This window comes from Ranitomeya variabilis, chromosome 2 (genome assembly GCF_051348905.1).
Source record: "Ranitomeya variabilis isolate aRanVar5 chromosome 2, aRanVar5.hap1, whole genome shotgun sequence".
Taxonomy (NCBI): Eukaryota; Metazoa; Chordata; class Amphibia; order Anura; family Dendrobatidae; genus Ranitomeya; species Ranitomeya variabilis.
Window position 1 is genome coordinate 128,999,931 of NC_135233.1, and position 24,155 is coordinate 129,024,085.

The following is a 24,155-nucleotide window of genomic DNA, read 5'->3' on the forward strand; positions in this document are numbered from 1 at the left end:
AGGAAGGACTAGGCATGCATACTTGTCTGTAGTCACTCCGCACTGGACTTCTGCGACCATTCTCCTAACTCTCTGCACCCTTGGGCCCTCTTCTGATTAGTAGGTTTGGCTAAACGTCATTGTTTGAAAATAACATAGCACACTAGGTCAACATAATTTTGATTAAAAAAAAGACACCCTACCACATCAAGGTGACCCCATTCAGGACAGTCCTGAACTCTAGCATTAAAAACTTACCATCTGTGAAATGACGTAAATGTGAATAAGGGCCGAGCAGGATCGAGGTTTTTAGGTTTTATATGTTTAACGGCTAGTGTGAACATGTGCCTACACGCTGCATGCATACCAACTTGTATTCCGACTCTGTACAAATAGGGCATGGCCTCACTTTTCTTAAAGTTGGACATTACATTTACATTGGTCTCCATGAATGGGTGTCCATTATCCGGGGTCTCGGCACTTATTCACATTAACGTCATTTGACATATGGTAAGGTTTTAATACTAGAGGTTAGGACCATCCTGAATAGGGTCAGCTTGATGTGGTAGGCTGGCTTTAACATTTTGTTTTTATCAAAATTATGTTAGCTAAGCACCCTATGTTATTTTCATGCACTATTGCTACTTATTTACTTACTGTGGGGTATTTGCTCATTTTGTTATTATCTTAGGTTCTCTCTGTTTAGTGGCCAGTGTGGACATGCGCCTACACGCTGCATGCACACCAACGTATATTCCAATTCATCTCTTTACGTTTTTTTAAAACGTCATAATTGTGGCACAAGTTGTACATGATGTCATACCAGGTCTACTGATTAGGAGAGGCACCTGAGATGCTGGAAGAATAAAGGAAGTTTATACGACTCCGATCTGGCAGCCACGACTACGTGCGTGGCTACTGAACCATGGTGCTTCAAAACTTGCTTCCAACTACAGTAATTTTGATCAGTATTTCATCAGTATTTGAACCAAAAGTAAAAGTATCTCCAAAACACAGAACAAATGTCAATCTATCAATTATAGTTTTCTTTTCTATATATTCTATATTTTTCCTCTATAATTTCAACTCCCGGCATGAGCATACAAACACTGATGCAAATCCTTACCAAATACTAATGTGTGAATGAGGTCTAAGGTGTATCAGAAGGTTCTTTCTTTTTTTTTTCTTTCCTACCTCCTCCTCTGCAAACTCTCTTGTCCCAGTTAGCAGGACCATACAAAATGCTATCTAAATACAGTATATGGGCCAATAGCTAGAGGCTGTTAAAGAACTTTCGAGAGAGACTGTTTGCTGCATCACCAATCTAATGTCTCACATTGTTTAAAAAAAAAAAGCAGAGACAAAAAAAAATCTGTGTTAACACTCTTTATCTTAACTACTGTGCTCTCCCAATACAAGTTAAAATTCATTAAAGCCCTTCATGATTAGAATTCAAGCAAAAGCTGGAGTGAGAATATATCTGTGGAGCCGGATGGCAAAAACCTTTTCTGACATTGGGAGCCAGCAAGTAGTGCCATAATGAATGCAAAGTTAAATCTGTAATGGCAATCGATACTTTTGACGGCAAGTTCATTTATAAGCGGTGGCAATCATAAAGTTCTTAATACTTGGGAACTCTAACAAAAGGTCAGATCTATCAGGAAGATTAAAGGTTACCACATATTATTCCATGCTGGCTGTAATGAAGAAAAGCGGCTTCTCACTGTTGTAATAAGATTTGGAAGGTGAGAAATAAAGTAAAGGTATATACTTTAGAGGAAAGGTTTGGTATAATCAATACTTTGTGTACTGAGCATTGATTAGAATCGTGAAAAGTTTGTGGCTGAATTGTATAAATATTCTGCTTGACCTACATCAGCTTTGTGATTTATGGCTTGCTTTTTAATTGACAATGTGCTGGTCCACAAGTTCATATATCATGGCTAAAATAATAGGATTGCAATCACTCTAAGCCGATCAGCAAACAAAGAGTTAAATGATCAATCTCCAATGAAGTGCAGCAACAATAAAACACACCATCAGTCTAGTAGTTTATCTGTTTGTAAGTAGAAGCATAAGTTCAAGCTCTTGGGCCTCAATAGTTACAAAAAAAGTCTAGGAGAGGACAATCTCTGCTGCAAAACAATTAAAGGGTTAAAACATAACTTTTACCGCCCTAGAATTGTGAGGGGGTCGTCGAGGCAGAGGGTATCTGCGTGCTGGGTCCGGAACTAGAGAGGCTGCATCCACTGTTCCCGGAAGAAGCCTGAGTGAGGCGGACCTTCCCCTCTTGCCTGGGGGAAGCTCTAGAGAAGAGAGGCTTCCTGCTGTTGGAGGGGGGCGGAAGAGGAGAAAGAAAAAGCGCGTGAAGCGTCAAGAGAGTTTGGCGCCAGGGCAGAGCAGCGCGCAGTCAGGTGAGCAGTGTGCTCCGCTCCCCATCCTGACACAGAGTACCGGCACTGCAACAGGGTGGGCTGCAGTCGACTAGAAGGACAGGGACTGCTGTGCTGAGGTAAGCAATGTGCCCAGCAGTAATCCAGAGAGAGAGCCGTGCAGAGCAGAGCAAAGCCATGCAGAGTAGAGCCGTGTACACAGAGCAGAGCCGTGTACACAGAGCAGAGCCGTGTACACAGAGCAGAGACAGGTGTAGCAGCAGCCACAGAGAGTAGTGCTCCGGCCGCGAGCACCAGTGCCAAGCAGATTAGCGTCACCCGCCGCCAACAGCGGGGACCAGGGAGAGCGGGACGTGCAGTGTGTGTCCAGTGACTGCCAGAGAGAACCAGATGCTGTAAACTACGTGACCGTGAGTACCCCACATGCGATGCCCCAAGAGAGACCACACACGAGACTCACACTTGTGCCCTGACATGGGCAGAGAATAGTTGTCCTGACCCTTGTTACCTGACTACCCCAGTTAAGATAGTTAAGGAGCCACATTGGGCTCGCACAGGACTGTGGCCTGTGCTTTTGTTAGCCACATCAGTATATGGACAAGGGGAAGAGGAAGGTACCGGAGACCAACCACTGCTGCCATAAGACGGACCAACGACTACAGTACCATCCTGGAAAGGGCACTGCGCCCGCCGTTGCCAGCGCTATTGAGTTAGCAGCAAGAGCTGCAGTGTTAGGACTTCCTGATACGCTTGCTACCGAAGTGTCTTATTTGTACCATTGTACTTCACTTTGCCATTCATACTGTTTAACTCTTTACCTCCCTGTGTGGAGTATCCCCCTGTAAATAAACCTGTCAATCCTTGCTCTGCCTCCTGTCTGTCACTGCATCCTGCTGTCCTGCGATTTCTACACAATAACAAATGTTCAGAATGTAGTTCAGAAGATAATGTGTGCAAAACTGTAAAGCGCTGCGGAATATGTTAGCGCTATATAAAAAAAAATAAAGATTATTATTATTATAGAATGTGCACATGGTTAAAAAATAGTCCATTGGCTGACGTGTTTTGGGTTAAACAATATTATTCATAAATACGAATAAGGTTTTTTAACCATGCTCATAGTCTGAACATTTTTTATTCTATGCTAGTAGTAAATGTTATGCTTTTATGTTGCAATCCTTTTCTTTTTTGGTGCTGTACATTGTCCTTCCTTGGAATTATTGGGAACTATTTTGACCTGAGAGCCAGACCAGTGTATTTTCTCTATTCTGTGTGTAATGGTGTGAGAGTCTTGTTGTGTACCCGCCCCTGAAGACAACAAAGTGTGTAGTGTAAATATCGATATGCGGTTTTATTGCATTTTATAATGACATGTAAAATATACAGAGTGGGTTGTAACTAATGCAAAGTGTGATAAGCACTGATGTTTCTGTGTGGGTACTGCAAAGTAACACCTAAGGTAACTCTGGTACACTCAGTTCAGGTATAGGGAAAGTATAGAATATAGTTTAGTGATCAGGATAGAGATAGAGGATGTAGTTAACTAGGTGAAAGGTTAAGTTTGCCCAGCACCAGACTGCTGTGGTAGACAGAGTAAAGAGGCAGTTAAGTGTTTTGGAACCAGCCCAGGATGGAAAGGGGTGGTCAAATAAACAGGGGGGAACTAATTCTTGGTTTTAGTTAGTTAGAGAAAATGTGAGGTTCGTGACAAGTACAAGTTCAATGTACAGTGGGCTGGAGGCACTTGTAGCAAATTTCGTTCTGGCAGCATGAGGTCGTATCAAATTTCTTGGGGACCTTCCTGTAGAGTCCGGGGCCTAGGGCAGCCCGAACTATGCACTGAGGAGTATGTCCCAATCCCTTCCATACAAAAGAAGACTGACAGGAAACCGAAAGAGGGAGATGTAACGGATCTCGGAAATGCTGTGGGGCCAGACGGGAAATCTCTGGGGCTGACAAGAGGATCAAGTGTAGATTGTCAAGTCAAAGCTTGAAATGTACTGCATTGGTGGAACTGGAATCGAAGAGTGCTGTGCCCGATACTGCGTGTTAAAAACTGATGCAATTGAACTGTCCAGTAAAGTTGAACTTGTTAAAGCGAACCGAGCATCCTATTGTGTGTGTGCAGCTGAACCAGGAGCTAAGAACTTGGATGCAGCCGAGGCCTCCGGCCTATGAGTGAGTGCAATGCAAACATTACAGAACAACACATACAGACTGGGACAATGTTTGTGGGGTGCCAGGGTGTAGTGAAGCAACAGCTCGCCCATGGCAATCACCTTGGGTACCTTACATGTGCACTACACTCAGACTACAGGCTGTCTCCCTGGAAAGATTAATTTCTTAATTTCTTGGATCTCTATTTGGATTCCCTGACAGGTGAGCTGAATTCATTTTGTGCTTTTTTCCTTGGCCCTATTACCAAATCTGACCCGGGAACCCCTAACTATCACATATATTTTATAGTATTGGTTGCCTTAGGTATTTTAGTGGCCTCAGATGCCTTTAAGGCTCCGATAATAACTGCAATTGCTGCACAATCCAGGGGCAACAAACAATTAGTGCAATCTGTGCAGCTGCACAGGGACCCAAGATGTAAGGGGGCCACTTTTACCAACAAAGCAGGAGTAATTGTTAACTATGAGGAGCTATTGGACAGCAAAGGAGCTCTATAGTGTTATTGCACTGGGGCCTATTATGTCTGGGTTTGCCACTGGCACAACGTATCCCAACTTCCCTTTAGCAAATTTTTCAGATTACCCATAATATTAAGGTCTTAATTCATAGATTCAGAAGGCAAGTTCTATGCAATGTACACACCTACAATAAACACAAACAGATTAAAATCATTTTAATAGTTGATCTGTAGTACAACCTTAACAAATGTAAGACAAGCAGAGATGCCGAACATAAGAAAAATCAGAATTAGTCTAGGTTCACATTACGTCCAGGCAGTCCGTTAGACGGACTGCGTAACACCGCGGCATAACACACTCGGTTAACGCTGCCATTAAACTCTATTTCAGGCGCATCGCTAGCGATGTGCCATCATTGAGTGACGGACCCTGGGACGCGGGCTGCAGCGTTTCCGGGTCCGTCACTGCTAGGGCAGATAGAGCATCTGCTAGCTCTATCTGCGCTAGCACAATCGAATTTCGGCACTTGCGTTAACGCAGCCTTTTTAACGCATGTGTTGAATTGGCTGCATTAACGCAATGTGAACCTAGCCTTAAAGGGAACCTATCATTAGGTGAACAAGCAGCTTAAGGGGAAGTTCACACTAAGCATTTTTTTAGCGTTTCTTTTTCTGCAGCAAAACCTGATCTCCTGGCAGAAAAAAATACTGTAGAAAAAAAGACATGTTTTCCTTGTGTTTTGGATGCGTTTTTTTGGCATTTTTTGCAGCGGTTTGGGCCTGCAAGATTTGTCTCTTGTGCATGCTGATAAAGTTTAGTCTTGAAAAACAAAGTCCTATTCCATAGAATCGGGTTTTGGCACAAAAAACGCAGCAAAAAAAAGTGGTACCTGCGTTTTTGGTGAGGTTTTCAGAGTTTTTTCACCACCCATTGAAGACAATGGGTGAAAAACGCTGAAAAAACTCTGAAAGAAGTGACATGCTCTATGTACAAAAAACCATGCAAAGCACAAAATACTGATGACAAAAAAAACAATGTGTGTGCATGATATTTCTAAAGTGTCATAGGCTTTGCTGGTACTGTAAAAAGCAGCTGAAAATTAGCTTTAAAAAAACGCAGCAAAAACTTTAGGTATGAACTTAACCTAAATCTAAACGTGGCTGTCTGACTTAAAGCGAACCTGTCAGCAGTTTTGGCCGATATAAGATGCGGCCACCGCCTTTCAGGGCTTATCTGCAGCATTCTATAATGCTGTAGATAAGACCCCAATCCGACCTGAAAGATGAGAAAAATATGTTTTATTATACTCACCCGGAGGGGGGCGGTCCTTTCCGATGGGTGTCGAAGGTCTGGTCCTTCCCATCTTCTTGTGATGCTGCCATCCTGCTTGCTTCACAGGCTCCCCGGCATCGCGCTCCTGTGCAGGCGTACTTCTCTGCCCTGTTGAGGGCAAAGTACTGCAGTGTCAAGGTGCCGGGAAAGGTCAGTGAGGCCCAGCACCTGCGCACTGCAGTACTTTGCTCTGCCCTCAACAGGGCAGAGAGGTACGCCTGCACATGAGCCTGATGCCGGGGAGAGATGAAGAAGCAGGAGGGCGGCGTCGCAAGAAGATGGGAGGCGCTGGACCTGGACCTGTGACACCCATCGGACCAGACCGCCCCCCAGGTGAGTATAATAAAACTTATCTTTTTATCTTTCAGGTCAGATCGGTGACTTATCTACAGCATTATAGAATGCTATATATCAGCCCTGAAAGGCGGTGTCCGCATCTTATATTGGACAAACATGGGGCCAGGTTTCCTTTAAGTCAGGTACGTTTTACTCTTAAAAGCTGCAGAGTTTCAGAGAAAGAATAGTTTGAAAAGCTGACATTGGACTTAAGGGTGAAACCAGACTAGTACGATGCTGTCCTAGAGAAGCTTATTCCCGCCTCTCTTCAGTTGACTGATAGGTCTCTCCCTATGACTATTATGTTATGACTTCCTATTATGGCTGAAATCACACAGCCAGACTCGGATTTATGCCGCCCATAATTTGGGCACATGAGCCTAATCTAATGACAGTTTCCTTTTAAACTTTCACAATTCTTCTTACTAATAATGCATTTTTCATGCTTGGATAGGAGTCGCTGCCCCTTTTAAATGTCTCAGAGACTAAATTAATTTCCCAATACATTCATTACCATCCACTTGTAATTGGTAATTATTTTATCTGTGGATGGAAAGACTGATTAGACATGGCAATCATTTTAACAGATATAACCTTGAGGTTACACAGCTGCTTCAAAAAATGGCTTCTGATGCGTGAGGCTCCTCTCCAGGAAAGTGCGACTTCTGGTTACAGATGATTAGGGAAGCTGAGCTCTAAGCTGGGATCAGCTGCTTTGCCATCACATGAATAAAAGAGAACAATCTTTATGGCCCGTTTCATAACGTCTCTCGTAGAAGAAGCGTCTATAGCTCTAAAAATTGAGCAAAATTTTCAACATGATTTCAAATGGCGCCTACATGCCTAAAGTAGTGTAGAGACCCCAAGCAGCTCCATAGTCAAGAAGCATCGTGCTACCGATCTGACACTGACAGTAGGTTAGGAGTCCAAGAATCAAAGTTCACAAGCCCATAATAAGATTGGGTTAGAAGATAACATAAAATCCAGTAATAATGGACATCGGTCAGTCTACGCCCCTCTATTCTTCCTTTTTCAACTGGGTACTGATGGTCCCGGGACTGCCTGTGTTTGGAAGTGGAGCATTAGTGGTCAAGTCATAATGTCCGTAGAAATGGACAGCAGTGATGGTGTGCCCTGTCCATAAATGTGTCCGCAGTTATGGGTGTGCTTGTCTTCATGAAGCGCTCCTCTTCTTCACGCCTCTACTTGTCAGTGACTATACTATAAAGAAATTCACCGCATGCCCTCTATTTTCTAGGACAAACCCTAGCTTTCAGCTGTCATTTACATGGAGATGGAATAGAAAAAATAAATCTATATACAAAACTATCGTCGTTGGCCCATAATGCTCCGCATGTGAAATTGTGTAGAAGAAGTAATTGATTTTTTTTTCTCTTTCTGTATTTGCTATTCATCTTATAATAGTAGCAGCAATAGTATTTTCTATCACAAAAGAATTCTTACTAATGCTGAAACCACTCCGTGTTTAATACACATTTGCACTTAGAAATAACAGGTTCTGCTGTGTATCCCAAACACCGGCCAAAATGGCAGCACTGCCGTCGGAGCAATTTCTCTTCTCTGCTTTCTCGGATGTAATTTTACTTATTGATTTGTGTGCAGAAAAAAAAAAATATATGAAGCATGTAACCAAACCATATTTCTTTTGCCAGAAAGTCACTTGCAAGTGTAATTTGTTTTTTTTTTCTCATTATTTGAGAGCAATACTTTACAATGGGAGTAAAAAACAAACAAACCACAAAACATTGAGTGAAGTGCTCAATTATCAGAGGTACACGTAATCATTAATAATAAGGCACGTTCAGATGTAGCCGATGTGCTGACGTCTGGATGTGCTGGCAAAATATTTGTACTGGAATATAGTTGCAGTAAAGTGGAGGAGAGTTTAACAAATCTGTTCTAAATTATGCAGCAAAATGGCCACGTGGAAATTTACATGCATGGCCAATATTAAAGCTACTGGATTTCAGTTCTTCCTTGAAACAAATTTACATTAAAATCTTCAGGAAAACCAAGCACATTTTGCTGCTTCATTTTTTTTCCAGCGTATCCAAATGTTAAAGATAGATATGCAAAACGCATGCAGAAGTATGCGGAGCTTAACGGAGAAAGTATGCAGCCCTCCGCACAGCCCCCGAACTCTAATGTGAACATGGCCTTACCTGCATGTGTGGCTATGATTCCAACATAAACACAAGAACATAAAGACTGTGACAATATATAACTACACCCATTATAATATATACTAGGTAAATAGATAAGAAATGATGTCACATTTGCCTTTTTAATTCCACAGTGCCAGTTCAATGGTCCTCCGCAGGAATCTGTTTAGGTTTCTGCAGCAATGATGTTCCGTACTGACAAGTATCCACTATAATTAATCATAGGTATCAACTGACGTCGCTAATGGAGCCGACACAGTTTCACATGTCACTTGCATCAATGTTACGTAAGAAAACTTGGCACTCAGTATAGATGAAATTAAAGAAATTATTTTATATATGCAATCCAACAATAAAGGGTCACAAACGTTTCTACATTAGACCTTCCTCAATATGCCTATTGTCCAATTGAAAAGATTTCAGATTGTGTTGAAGCGCTGAACGCAGGATTCACAGCTGGTTCAAACAGAGGCAAAGGTGTGAACCTTTATTATTGGATTGCATATTAAATCATGTATTTACAGTGCCTACAAGTAGTATTCAACCCCCTGCAGATTTAGCAGGTTTAATAAGATGCAAATAAGTTAGAGCCTTCAAACTTCAAACAAGAGCAGGATTTATTAACAGATGCATAAATCTTACAAACCAAAAAGTTTTGTTGCTCAGTTGCTCAGAACCAGGCCTTGGTTTTCTTGGCTGTGTGCTTTGGGTCGTTGTCTTGTTGGAAGATGAAATGACGACCCATCTTAAGATCCTTGATGGAGGAGCGGAGCTTCTTGGCCAAAATCTCCAGGTAGGCCGTGCTATCCATCTTCCCATGGATGCGGACCAGATGGCCAGGCCCCTTGGCTGAGAAACAGCCCCACAGCATGATGCTGCCACCACCATGCTTGACTGTAGGGATGGTATTCTTGGGGTCGTATGCAGTGCCATCCAGTCTCCAAACGTCACGTGTGTGGTTGGCACCAAAGATCTCGATCTTGGTCTCATCAGACCAGAGAATCTTGAACCAGTCAGTCTCAGAGTCCTCCAAGTGATCATGAGCAAACTGTAGACGAGCCTTGACATGACGCTTTGAAAGTAAAGGTACCTTACGGGCTCGTCTGGAACGGAGACCATTGCGGTGGAGTACGTTACTTATGGTATTGACTGAAACCAATGTCCCCACTGCCATGAGATCTTCCCGGAGCTCCTTCCTTGTTGTCCTTGGGTTAGCCTTGACTCTTCGGACAAGCCTGGCCTCGGCACGGGAGGAAACTTTCAAAGGCTGTCCAGGCCGTGGAAGGCTAACAGTAGTTCCATAAGCCTTCCCCTTACGGATGATGCTCCCAACAGTGGAGACAGGTAGGCCCAACTCCTTGGAAAGGGTTTTGTACCCCTTGCCAGCCTTGTGACCCTCCACGATCTTGTCTCTGATGGCCTTGGAATGCTCCTTTGTCTTTCCCATGTTGACCATGTTTGAGTGCTGTTCACAAGTTTGGGGAGGGTCTTAAATAGTCAGAAAAGGCTGGAAAAAGAGATAATTAATCCAAACATGTGAAGCTCATTGTTCTTTGTGCCTGAACTACTTCTTAATACTTTAGGGGAACCAAACAGAATTCTGGTGGGTTGAGGGGTTGAATAATAAATGACCCTCTGAAAAGACTTTTCACAATTTAAAAAAAAATAAACAAAGAAATAACATTCTTTTTTGCTGCAGTGCATTTCACACTTCCAGGCTGATCTACAGTCCAAATGTCACAATGCCAAGTTAATTCCAAATGAATGTGTAAACCTGCTAAATCTGCAGGGGGTTGAATACTACTTGTAGGCACTGTAACTTTAGTTTTTAAAGTATCATTGCAGAGGATTGGATCCTACTTGTGCACTATTACACTGTGTTCCAAATTATTATGCAAATTGGATTTAAGTGTCATAAAGATTTAATTGCTTTGTTTTTCAAATAAACTCGTGGATGGTATTGTGTCTCATGGCTCAGTGGATCACTGAAATCAATCTTAAACACGTGATAATTAGTTTTCCAGGTGATTCTAATTAAAGGAAAACTACTTAAAAATGATGTTCCACATTATTATGCAGGCCACAGGTTTCAAGTAATATGGGAAATGAAAAGGATCTCTCTGCTGCTGAAAATCGTTAAATAGTGCAATGCCTTGGACAAGGTATAAAAACATTAGATATTTCACGAAAACTTAAGAGTGATCATCATACTGTGAAGAGATTTGTGACTGAAACAGAGCACAGACAGAATTCATGCAGATAAAGGCATAATGAGGAAGGTTTCTGCCAAACAAATTAATTGTATTAAGAGAGCAGCTGCCAAAATACCATTACAAAGCAGAAGCTGCAAGTGCCTCTGGAGTCCCTCGAACTTCAAGGTATAGGATCCTTCAAAGGCTTGCTGTGGTGCATAAACCTACTATTCGGCCACCCCTAAACAGTATTCACAAGCAGAAATGGTTGCAGTGGGCCCAGACATACATGAAGACTAATTTTCAAAAAGTCTTGTTTACTGATGAGAGTCGAGCAGCCCTGGATGGTCCAGATGGATGGAGTAGTGGATGGTTGGTCGATGGCCACCATATCCCAACAAGGCTGCGAAGTCAGCAAGGAGGTGGAGAAGTCATGTTTTGGGCCAGAATCATGGGGAAACAACTGGTAGGGCCCTTTAAGGTTCCTGAAGGTGTGAAAATGACCTCTACAAAGTATATAGAGTTTCTGACTAACAACTTTCTTCCATGGTATAAAAAGCAGAAACGTGCCTTCAGGAGCAAAATCATCTTCATGCATGACAATGCACCATCTCATGCTGCAAAGAATACCTCTGAGTCATTGGCTGCTATGGGCATAAAAGGAGATAAATTCATGGTGTGGTCACCATCTTCCCCTGACCTCAACCCTATAGAGAACCTTTGGAGTATCATCAAGCAAAAGATCTATGAGGGTGGGAGGCAGTTCACATCAAAACAGCAGCTCTGGGAGGCTATTCTGACTTCATGCAAAGAAATTCCAACAGAAACTCGCCAAAAACTCACAAGTTCAATGGATGCAAGAATTGTGAAGGTGATATCAAAGAAGGGTTCCTATGTTAACATGTAACTTGGCCTGTTAGGATGTTTTGGAGTTAAATAGCTTTTTTGTTCAGTGAATGTTACCTCCTAATGCTCAAAATTCCACAAATGAGCATTTTCAGTTCTTTAAAACATATCAAATGTTTAGAAATTCTACTGTGCCTAATAATTTGGAACAGTGCATTATGAGTTTTTATTCATTTTGGAGATTATACTGTTATCATTGGGAGGTTTCTGCAATAAAATTTGATGTATACTCTAATGGGTGATTAATTTTATTAGACTGACTGTCATTTGCATCGATCGTATAGGAAAATCTTAGAAAAATGTCATTTGCATAATAATTTGTAACATGGTGTATACAGTAATGCCGTGGTCATCTCTATACCTGCATCAGCGCACCAGAAACTGGTGGAGGAACATTGGACCATTGGTGCTGGAGCAGTGATGGAGTTTGAAAGGTGAGGAAAATACAATCCCTATAATATCCCATATTTAGGACATATATACATCAAGCCGCGGTCCCCAATGTGTATTTTAATATGGATGAGGTTTTTCCTGCCAAGAGACACTTTTTTAATACAAAAAATCCGCTGCAAATAGTCAACATGTCCATATATCCTTATTCGTTCCCTTCTGTCCAGTACTGATACTAGTGCTGCAGCTGAGTTGACAAAACGTCATCCAGCAGAAAGAAAGATTGGCTAAAAGGTGACGGAAGAGCAAATATTCATCAGCCGCAAGTAGTATTTATGAAACAACGGATACAAGAGAAAAACAAAGTTCACCGGAGTGTACAAAGTGTATGGTGAACTTCACAAATATCCTTGTTCTCCTGTTTAATGTCAGTGAACAAATCATTGCTGTGATTCTGAAACCAAGCCCTAAGGCGAAATTCAAGGCTTCAACACAAATCCTTTAACATACATGGTTTGTGGTGTTTAACATTTCTGGAAATGAAGCGTGGAGGCAGCCGCAGACCCATGGTGCAGGGGAGACACGGCTGAGAATGGACACATCTACACAACTAGGCCACATCCGTGCCAATGTCGGCAGAATACCATCTAGGTGCATTGCTTTCTATTTCACTCTGCTCCTTCCATATCATCTGTTTATTTTCCCCTACGGTGGGAGCTGCTTGTACTAAGTTCCCTCATTATAAAAACTCTATAGAACTAAGTTTCATAGAAAATCAGGAGGAATTTATATCAAATCTTTACCTAACATCTCTGTTGGGAAAAATTTCTCATTCTAATTATTTACATTTAAAAGGGAAACTTGTTTTGACCCCAACAAATATGTCAAGTTGTGGCTTATGCTTACAAGATAGCTCGATTGTTAACTGCAATGTGATGCTCTATATTGTCTGCTGTGTGTTTCCACGCTGAGGGTCAGACTTATGCCATCCTTCAACTAGTCTGTAAGCTGGAGAGAAATACTGGAGTCTTAGCAATGCTGGGAAAGTTTATGATTCCATTTATTCTACCTATTCCAGATCTTGAAAATGTATTTGTATAAAATATGGGTGAATAATAGAAACACATGGAGAATAAAGGCCTCCATATACCTTAGATGAAAGTCAGCCGAGTCGGGGGTGGTAGTGATGCTACTTGTGCCTACTGCTAGAAGAGAAACTATATGGACATGATCCAATCTTACACTTAAGAGCAAGGGTATGTTCCCAGATTTCACGCGGATTTCCCCTTGCGCGCCACTTCAAAATCTGCATGTACTCGGCCTTCCACTAATTTCTATGAACGAAACTGACCCCCAGAAGAAGTGAGAGCTGCTGCTGCTCTCTGACCCCCTCCAAATGTCAGCTACATCCAAAGGAAGTGAGAGTGATGCTACCCTAATTGGCTGCCTGGCTCATGTGGCATAACAACATCACACAAAGCCAATGCCACTGGAATGGCGCCAGAGGTAAGTATGGGCTATTTTAATTTTATAGGGGAGATATAGCAATTGATAAGGGGTTGCCTGAGTAGTAGACAACCCCATTAGTGGACCTGTTAGCTTGAAGGAGTTGTCTTGAGTAATGGACAACCCCTTTAGTGGATCTGTCAGCAATAATGGGTTGTCTGAGTAGTGGACAACCCCTTTAATGGATCTGTCACCTAGAAGGTGTTTCTGAGTAGTGGACAACCCCTTTAACAGATCTGACAGCTAGAATAGGTTGTTACAGAACCAGGAACATAACTATAAGGCTGCCGTCACACTAGCCGTATTTGGTCAGTATTTTACATCAGTATTTGTAAGCCAAAACCAGGAATGGGTGATAAATACAGAAGTGGTGCATATGTTTCTATTATATTTTTCCTCTAATTGTTCCATTCCTGGTTTTGGCTTACAAATACTGATGTGAAATACTGACCAAATACTGCTAGTGTGATGGCAGCCTAAGGGTGTAGGGGAGACACAGCTGAGGTCTGGGCCTAGGGATGGCTAAAAGGTCTCTTTGGCCCAAATGAAAAGACCAATAATATTAAAGACCTGCAACAGGTGGGAGATATGTTGGAGATTTTGCATTGGGACGCATAAGCGACCCCACTATGCAGTACTTATAAGAATACATTTAGTGTCGGACAAACAGGTACAAGAAAATATAATGTTTCTCGTTATTTCATGAAACTAAATAAAAAAAAAAAAAAACATAAAAGTAAGTACAAAAGACAAAAATATAGTTCAGTAGACTATGGAGCAACCACAGCTGAACAGATATTGGAACATGAAGAATTAATACAAGGGCACAAAATATAAAGTGCAGAACCTATCCATCCATAATCTGAGCCTGCTGTGGCGAAAATCACATGGAATAAAAATGCAATAAATGGACGGGAGAAGGTAAACACTGTGAATACAATTGTGCCGAGAATAAAGCAGCTACAACTGCTGAATGCCAGCGCTGGGCGAGCTAATAAAGGCACACGTCTTCAATTAATTCTCCTTTTCAGCAGTGGGCCTGAGCCCGGATTTGACATTCATTTAAACCACTAATCCCACAAATGTCCCTGACCCTACGCTACAGAAAACTAACCACAAAGCATTTTTCTCTTTATAGCTAAAGATAAAATAACTCATTTAAAAAAAAGGGCAAAAAAATGTAAAACACCCCAGATACTGGAAATGTCTTTGAAGCCCACTTGAACAAGAAAGAGGTTTTATTCACAATTAAAGGGATTACAAGGAGTTATAATTGCTGAATTCCTTGCTTCATCAATTAGAAGGAAAATCGCCCAAGACAAGATAAATAAAGTGAGAATCGCTTCCTACGAGCACTGCCTGGACTTCGTTACTAGTAATATATACTCATCCAGTCATGTATGTTATTGGGATAAATGAACCACAAAATGCATCCAGTTAATATATAAACATTTCGAGCGCAGCCGGTTATTTTTGCATTACGTTCTGTACGTTCTAATGGATGATCATGATCAACAGCTGCCATTGAAAAACCGCAAATTCAAAGTTACTAGTTATTACAGTTTACGCCAATTGCCACAGGGAGTAGCTTAAGTGCCTGAATTAATGATGATGTGAGTAGCGGAAAAATAAAACCTATATTTATTTTCCACCTACAAGGAGATGGAGGTGATAAACAATATGTGTCGAGATGTATTAACATAGTGCAAGCTTTCGGCCACTGATGTGAGACAAAGAAGTGCGGATAATGGATTCATGTTTCCTGAAGAACACTAGAAAGCATCAATTGTGACATCTATTTAGGAATCTAATTATTTAGCGTACAGATAGAAGCAAGCCTATAATGTATAGTGGACAATAAGCGTAGGCGCTCACTCTGCTATCAGTCATACGATGAGAGCGATAGCTGCGGAGATGTCTCATGACATATGGTACAAGCAGAGGTGTCGTTATAAGTGATACATGTAAGTGCTGGAATTATGCAGGACTGATCTCTCCAATTATACACATATAACGCCATTGTATTAGTAACAGTAACGATCACATATTCATAGTCTATGCGAAGCCTAAGACAGGTAAAAGGCTCCAGTACACCTGTACATTAGGATCCATAAAATCATAGCCTGCAATCCTTTTCTTAATGGAAATATTCAGAGAAATCCCAGAGGATAAGGCTAACTGAATACTGCCGGCACTAACATATTTTACTATTTCTTTTATTTAAATGGCTTAGAATGGGTGAAAGAAAAAGGTAAGCAATACTCATCTGGCCGATCTCCGGCACTTCCATTCTGCAGCAGCTCACGCCAGCATAGTTTCTACTGTTAGGTCAATTCTCAACGCACAAGAAACAGTGAAAGTTGCCAAGCCAATCACTGACTGAGGCTTGTCCCCACGGAGGCTATTGATTGGCTAAGTGGTAAGCAAAGATATTGGCAAAAATGAGCGGATTTATTCTAAAAAGAATCGAATTTCACCCAAATAAAAAAAAAAATTGTATTCTCCAAAATACAGATATTTTGGGTCATTTGCTCAGTTCAAATTCATCAAAATGGCGGGCACCTGGGGCAGTCATTTTGCTTAATTTTTGAGGGCCAGGCAAACGGTAAAAAAAAAATTCTCAGCGCTCAACTGTTCCGCCACCCCTGCAACCAGCCATCTGATCTTCCACGCCCCTTCTGTTCCCCTTCCCCCACCACACGTGTTCTCTACAACCTCTTCACTTCAGGCCAAAACTTCCAGAATGATTAGAGAATACACGCAATGGGGTTAAGGGAAAAAGAAAAGGCGAGGATGACCAGATGGCGGGCTGCGAGTACTGCAGGACAGGGGAGCGGTCAGGTTAGCAATATTTTTTTTGTTACATTCTACGTTTATTGTGCTATGGGGTGTGAAGGGCATAATAAGGGACATTCAATTCACAAAATAACTGACATGCAAAATGAATTTTTGAGTAAAGCAAAAACAACTGCTTTAGAACCAGGGCAGACCTGCTCATCTAAACTAAGTGGCGATTTACTGTGTGTTCACATGGCACGAGGAAACAGAGAGTGGTGGGGACCCATACATCATCAACAAGCCATGGGTCACAGGATCGGTGACGTGAGTATTGCTTATTTTATGTTTTTACGCCAACCTGAACTATCAATACCACATTTTTACCTGTCGAACAATACCTTCGGTGCACTCATATTAGGCCATGTGAAACCCCATCCATTAGGTTTTGAAAGGTAGCCAAATATCTGGACCAATGGAAACAAGCAAATGTAAGAACAACAAGCATTTTGACATCTGGGAGGAAAGACTGGCATACAAAAGGTAATAAATAAAGCCATTATATATAAGCGGAATACATTATGGAAAGTGTGACATGTCCTAAAACTAAAAATGTTATGATGCTTTTAAACACCGTAATGAAGGCTCTAAAACAAATCCTAGAACATATACGGTATTAGTGGTTGTCCCATCCACCAGAACAGTGACGGCAAATATAAAATCTGTCGCTTAATTTTAAATAAAACACAGAGGAAAATGGAACTGGGACTATGAACTGAAAATGAAATGGATCATTGTGACACTAATGAAAACAAATGGACTATATAATAATGTCTGTAATTTCCATAATGGTGCTGTGCACCTGTCCATCAAACCAACCAAGCACGATCGTGGGCAAGGCAGCAGAATGGGCGAGGCACAGAAAAGCTGCGCTTTCAGGCTTTGCATCAGCTATAAAGATTGTCATTGTAAGGCTCCATTTCCCAGAGATTTGTTCTGCTGCCCAGACTAGAAAAAATGAGAGGTGGCTGTTCCCATAATAAAGTCAAACGGGCCAGCAGAGAGACGCAACATCCAGTAGGCTGCATGAAGCTGTCAGTGTGTCTACTGGTGCACGCAAAGCCCCTTTCTTCATGTCCTGAAATGACCCTAATCAGCTAAGCTCTATGGTGGCAGACATATGCTCATGTGTTATCTATTGTCCGCACCATCATTATTAGGTGCTGTATGTCTGCCCTCAATCAGTCTCTTATGGAGAATAACCAGTAATAACGCAAAACAACCCATAATGAACCACAAAGAACTGTTAATCTGAAATCAGATGTCCTACAAACGTAGCTTGTGGACCTAAAAGCCAATGACTGGACAATGACATTACTTATAAATCTTGATGGTAGCTTGAATACTTAAGGACGTTATTATTACAAAAAAATAGTATTGTTTTATGTTAACAAGTAATTAAAATTGAAAAGAAAAAGTTTCTGTCAACTGAGACGAAAACTTCCCCAATTTGTTTAAATTATCACGCAATATTTGTGAAGATAATTTGTAATATTTAAGGGAAAATAAATCAAGTTTTTGTGTTACATATATTTTAAAAAAATGTCATTTTTGATCTATAAAGCAATTTTTACTAAACATAAAATGAGACATCTTGCAATTTTCACGGTGGTTAATGTGCCTTTTTTGGATTCCTACTTCATGACCTTTAGGGAGAAGTCACAGCCTATGATTAGAGGCAGGAGTATAATGGCAGGCAACACCTCTATATACAGCTGATAACATAGGATCCACTCTTCACAATAGGTGATGTCTCAGCTTCCCTGCTCCTCCTCCCTTCACTATGACCTGTGCACATGCTCATTAAACAGTACCAAAGATAAGATCGCGGTATGACCATTGTGCCTAATGTACATGTGTATTTCATGAAACAATAGGTCATTTTCTGAGGACAGCCTCCTTAAAGGTTTATATATTGCCAGGAAGATGGGATAATCAAATCAATCTAATTGCGGAGAACTTTTGTTTGTTTTGTTTCGTGATAAGACTTGCAGGGTGCATGACCACCTGCCTCTCAAATCAAATGGTTTTGGAGGCAAACAAGAACTTCAGTAGAAAGCACACCAATCTAAGGGTACCGTCTCACAGTGGCACTACGTCGCTACGACGGTACGATCCGTGACGTTCCAGCGATATCGCTACGATATCGTTGTGTCTGAAACGCAGCAGCGATCAGGGACCCCGCTGAGAATCGTACGTCGTAGCAGATCGTTTGGAACTTTCTTTCGTCGCTGGATCTCCCGCTGTCATCGCTGGATCGTTGTGTGACAGCGATCCAGCGATGCGTTCGCTTGTAACCAGGGTAAACATCGGGTTACTAAGCGCAGGGCCGCGCTTAGTAACCCGATGTTTACCGTGGTTACCAGCATAAAAGTAAAAAAAAAACAAACAGTACATACTCACATTCCGGTGTCTGTCCCCCGGCGTTCTGCGTCTCTGCACTGTGAGCGCCGGCCAGCCGGAAAGCGAGCACAGCGGTGACGTCACCGCTGTGCTTTCCGGCTGGCGCAGACACAGTGCAGAGAAGCAGAACGCCGGGGGACAGACACCGGAATGTAAGTATGTACTGTTTGTTTTTTTTTACTTTTACGCTGGTAACCACGGTAAACATCGGGTTACTAAGCGCGGCCCTGCGCTTAGTAACCCGATGTTTACCCTGGTTACCCGGGGACTTCGGCATCGTTGGTCGCTGGAGAGCTGACTGTGTGACAGCTCCCCAGCGACCACACAACCACTTACCAACGATCACGGCCAGGTCGTATCGCTGGTCGTGATCGTTGGTAAATCGTTATGTGAGACGGTACCCTAACACTTATCACCTTTTTGGCTTAGTCTGAAATACCTTTAATCGAAGAACAAATATGATAATGTTGCTTATATAGAAGTAATAAATACAGCACATGCCTGCACCAAACCTTAAAACATGTTTACTGTCTATATGTTGTCTTGTCTTCTCCAGAAATAACAGCAGAAAATTAAATTCCATTTACTCTATGTTCTTTTAAGACAGCCCATTAAAAATGTAAAATCTATAGTAAATATATATACAGCTCTGGCAAAAATTAAGAGACCACCACATCAAAACCCTGTCATGGGCAGCCCAATCTCCAGACCTGAACCCCACTGAAAACCTCTGGAATGTAATCAAGAGGATGATGGATAGTCACAAGCCATCAAAAAATTTTGTGCCAGAATCAGTGTGAACGACTGGTGGAAAGCATGCCAAGACGCATGAAAGCTGTGATTAAAAATCATGGTTATTCCACAAAATATTGATTTCTGAACTCTTCCTGAGTTAAAACATTAGTATTGTTGTTTCTAAATGATTATGAACTTTTTTTCTTTGCATTATTTGAGGAGGTCTGAAAGCACTGTTTTGTTTTTTTTTTTATTTTGACCCATTTCTTTTTAAATTGACAAAACTACGTTATTAACACTTCTATTTTTGAAAGCATTCTTACTTTGCACCATTTTTTCCACATTTGCCTAAAACATTTGCACAGTACTATACATATTATCATACCATGAAGAGCACAAATCATTATGTTAGGGACTTCCATTGAGCTAGTAATCAGTTTAATTATAGAAACGATAATTCCCGATGACAAGGGCCATTGAAGATCTACATGTCAGAGAAATTCAGTTCTGCTTTGTCAAAAACTTCTGTTCGGATTCCATGAGAATATTTATTTACTGAGAAACTTTGGAATTACTGTAAGTAATTTACAATTGGAACGCACACTGGTAAGTAGAGCAACTAATTACTACAGCATTTAAAGCCCGTAATTACAATCAACGTGCTATAAATACTGAGCAATTGTAATCAATGGTGATTTGATAAGGAGCTGATCGCACATCTCACTCACTGGATTAAATCTGTCAATTTTATTGTGACGGGCTTTTTTTTTGGCGTACGGTAAATGACGGTCTACTTTAAAGTAGGATTAAAGTATGATTGACAGTGATGGAGGAAGACTTTAATTTCTTAACATCTCTTTTGTTATTTGTAGTAACATAAACATGGATTTTTGTTTGCTGGATAGCCAATGACCCTTCTAGATAAACAGTTGGACAGCCGCGAGACCTGCAGCCACAGTGAGTCAAACACAGTATTAGAGTACACCGAAGATACTCTATTAGCACCTATACAATTCAAGTTAAACTGCTTGTTCTCACCCACAAAGCTCTCTGCAGTGCGGCACCCCCCTACATCTCCTCCCTCATTTGTTTATCGGCCTACCCGCTCGTTATGCTCCGCAAGTGACTTTTGACTAACCTCTGCACTAATCCATTCCTCCCACTCCCGGCTCCAAGACTTCTCCCGAGTTGCACCAATCCTCTGGAATGCTCTACCACAAGAAATTAGTACTAAGCATAACTTGCACAGTAAACTAAAAACACATCTGTTTCGGGCGGCCTATCACGTTCCCTAATCAAAGTACTTTTAGAAACAGACCATTCATTCCTTCTCTGAACATAATTCTCCATCAAACTCCACTGCACTAGTTTAATAATCTACTGATATTTGCCTAAAAACTGCCACCCAATGTAGAGTTTCTAACTGGAGCACTCACACAGTAACATAGAGCAACACCAAAGTACAAAAGTTGTATCAGCTGCAGTTACACAAAAAACTAAAATATACAAATAAAAACATTTAACCCATTAACCCCCGGAGCTTTTTTTGGTTTTGTGTTTTCGTTTCTCGCTCCCCTCCTTCCCAGAGCCATATCTTTTTTATTTTTCCGTCAATATGGCCCTGTGAGGGTTTACTTTTTGAGGGACGAGTTGTACTTTTGAACGACACGATTGGTTTTACCATGCCGTGCACTAGAAAACGGGAAAAAAATTCCAAGTGCTGCGAAATTGCAAAAAAAGTGCAATCCCACACTTGTTTTTGGTTTGGCTTTTTTACTAGGTTCACCAAATGCTAAAACTGACCTGCCATTAGGATTCTCCAGGTCATTATGAGTTAATAGACATTCCAAAGTTTACTAAAACAAAAAAAAACTGCACCATTTTCCGATACCCGTCTCCGTTTTTTGTGATCTCGGTAGGGTGAGGGTTTATTTTTTGCGTGCCGAGCTGACGTTTTTAATGATACCATTTTGGTGTGGATACGATCTTTTGATCGCCCATTTTGCACTTTAATGCAATGTCGCGGCGACCAAAAAAAATGTAGTTTTGGAGTTTTTACTTTTTTCTTCTCGCTATGTTGTTTAGCGATCAGGTTAATCCTTTTTTAATTTTAGATCGGGCAATTCTGAACGCAGAGATACCAAATATGTGTAGGTTTGATTTGTTTTTAATTGTTTTATTTTGTATGGGATGAAAGGGGGGTGATTTGAACTTTTATATTATTATTAAAAACTTTTTTTTTTTTTTTTTTTACTTTTGGCATGTTTCAATAGTCTCCCATAGCAGACTAGAAGCTGCCACACCCCGATCGGCTCTGCTACATAGAGGCGATGTTCAGGTTGCCTCTATACAGCTGAATTGCTGACTATGAGGGTCTTAAGAGCCGTCAAGTCTTCTGTGCTTCATTCTGTCTAGTGGAACATGAATGATTAGAAAGTACTGTAAGTGTCCTCTATTTTCCACATGCACCTTTATACCTATGTAAAAGTAAACCAATTTTATGTTCTTATCTTTACCCAAGCAGGCACAGAATAAAGTCCATATCCTTGGATTGGGTTGACCCATTGCTACTTGGGCAGAAAAAAACACAGTAAATTTTCTAGCTACGCTATACAAGTAGAATATTTCTCTTCTTGTAATGGGTTCCATGCCTACCCTGTGTTCTCTATAAGTGCTCCACGATGAGCTCACATTGGGCATCACATTGGGCCAGGACCCTTCCCGGCATGTGTGATTTGGACTGGCAGCTATTTGCAGCGCCTTGTCAATAAAGTAATATGATTTATCCAAATGTAAGGCTCTGATCTGCTTCACGATAAGCCCCTCTCCAGGAACACAGCTTCCTTATTTGTTCAGCTACATTTGGAAAATATCAGCATCGCCATCCACGTCCTATCAAATAAAGCTACCTTCGGCTGATCTCTTTTGATGGGATTTATCTCCTTTGGACTTCAACCACGTCAGAAATCTGTACATGCATGAAAGTTAGTTGCCGCTTTTGATCCTATTTGGGTAATGGGAAGAGATAAGACAGTTCTCGCAGCTTGACCAAAGGAGCGAAGAAAAATAAAAGTGTTCTCAACAATGAATTCATTTAGAATTAAACACAGAGCGTGATGAAATCAGATAAATGAACGGCCGCACGCCCACAAATCATTAAATCACCTTTGATGCATCTCTTAGTTTTTTTGGCTTTCTTTTCATTGATGTGCTGCCTGAATGCAAACTGTAATCTTCACTTAAACTGTTAATTAAAGAGATCCAGACAACTTGTAACCCTTATGAAAGGTCACAGAACTGAAGAGAAATGTCCTTTCCGTAACGGTTACACAGACTTTGCAAACTTTTATGCTGACAAACAGAAGTGACTTCCCTCCAGCCCTTCCACCCATCGTCTATCGAGAGGAAGTCCGCTTACCGTTAACGCACTCGAAGATGTCACAGCACTTCCCAGGTGTTCCACTGCCTCGTGAGACTATCCGAGGGATTGACCCTGCTTCACACACGGGGAAGCTGCAGTTCCCGGAGAGACATTCACATCTGTAGATAAGCAAGAGGTGGAGACAGTGTCAGCACTACAGTTCACTTTGTTCCGCGCAAAAATATTTAAGTATCAATTAAAGACATAGGGGAACCCCGCATACATTAGGCATTGCCAGCAGATGTCAAGACAGTCTATTACTGGTACAAGTTCTGCATTATCAGTCTGTGCACAGAATCACTAGACGACGACATGCCAAAATCAATAGGTTTATTCACTTTCCTTACCGAGGAGAAATGAATAAAGCCATGTTCCTTTTTACAATCCAATCTGCCAATGGTCTTATTAGCAATAATTATGGCATTTCCCTGATGGAAGAAAGCACAAGAGTACTGTCATTTATGGAGCGCTTTCTGGCCGCCGCTGACAATTCTCACAAAGACTTAAATACATGACCCCTAAATGAGCATTTATCACATCCGAGTATATGACACATGGGCAAGAACGAAGGTTGTTACTCCTCCCAGGAGGGTGGGAGAATCAGGGATAGTCAGCTTTGCTTTGTGTAAGGCCACGTTCCCATGATGAGCCTTTAGTGAGTTTTGGATATTGTAGATCATCTGCAGCATAACTGCACCCATTAATTAAGATAGGGAACTTTTTTTGAAAATACACAGAGTAAAAAACTCACCAAACCTCATAGTGGGAACATAGCTTAAATAGGCTAAATTCCTACGATGAGTATTTGAGGACTTTTCTGCATCTATTATGTCAATTAAGTTACTTGTATTTTTCTATTGCATTTGTTAGTGTGCTTTTTACTTGGATTTTTGTTGCTGCAATTTGTC

At 41.3% G+C, this 24,155-nt stretch overlaps 1 protein-coding gene across 1 annotated transcript in view; it reads right to left on the reverse strand.

Annotated features, from left to right (window-relative positions):
• The window catches only part of CRIM1 (cysteine rich transmembrane BMP regulator 1), a 957,989-nt gene that overhangs the window by 418,928 nt on the left and 514,906 nt on the right, over nucleotides 1–24,155 (reverse strand). Inside the window, exon 5 of the mRNA XM_077283003.1 lies at nucleotides 23,245–23,366. Coding sequence (XP_077139118.1) covers nucleotides 23,245–23,366 — 122 coding nt within the window. The remainder of the gene's footprint in view (nucleotides 1–23,244; nucleotides 23,367–24,155) is intronic.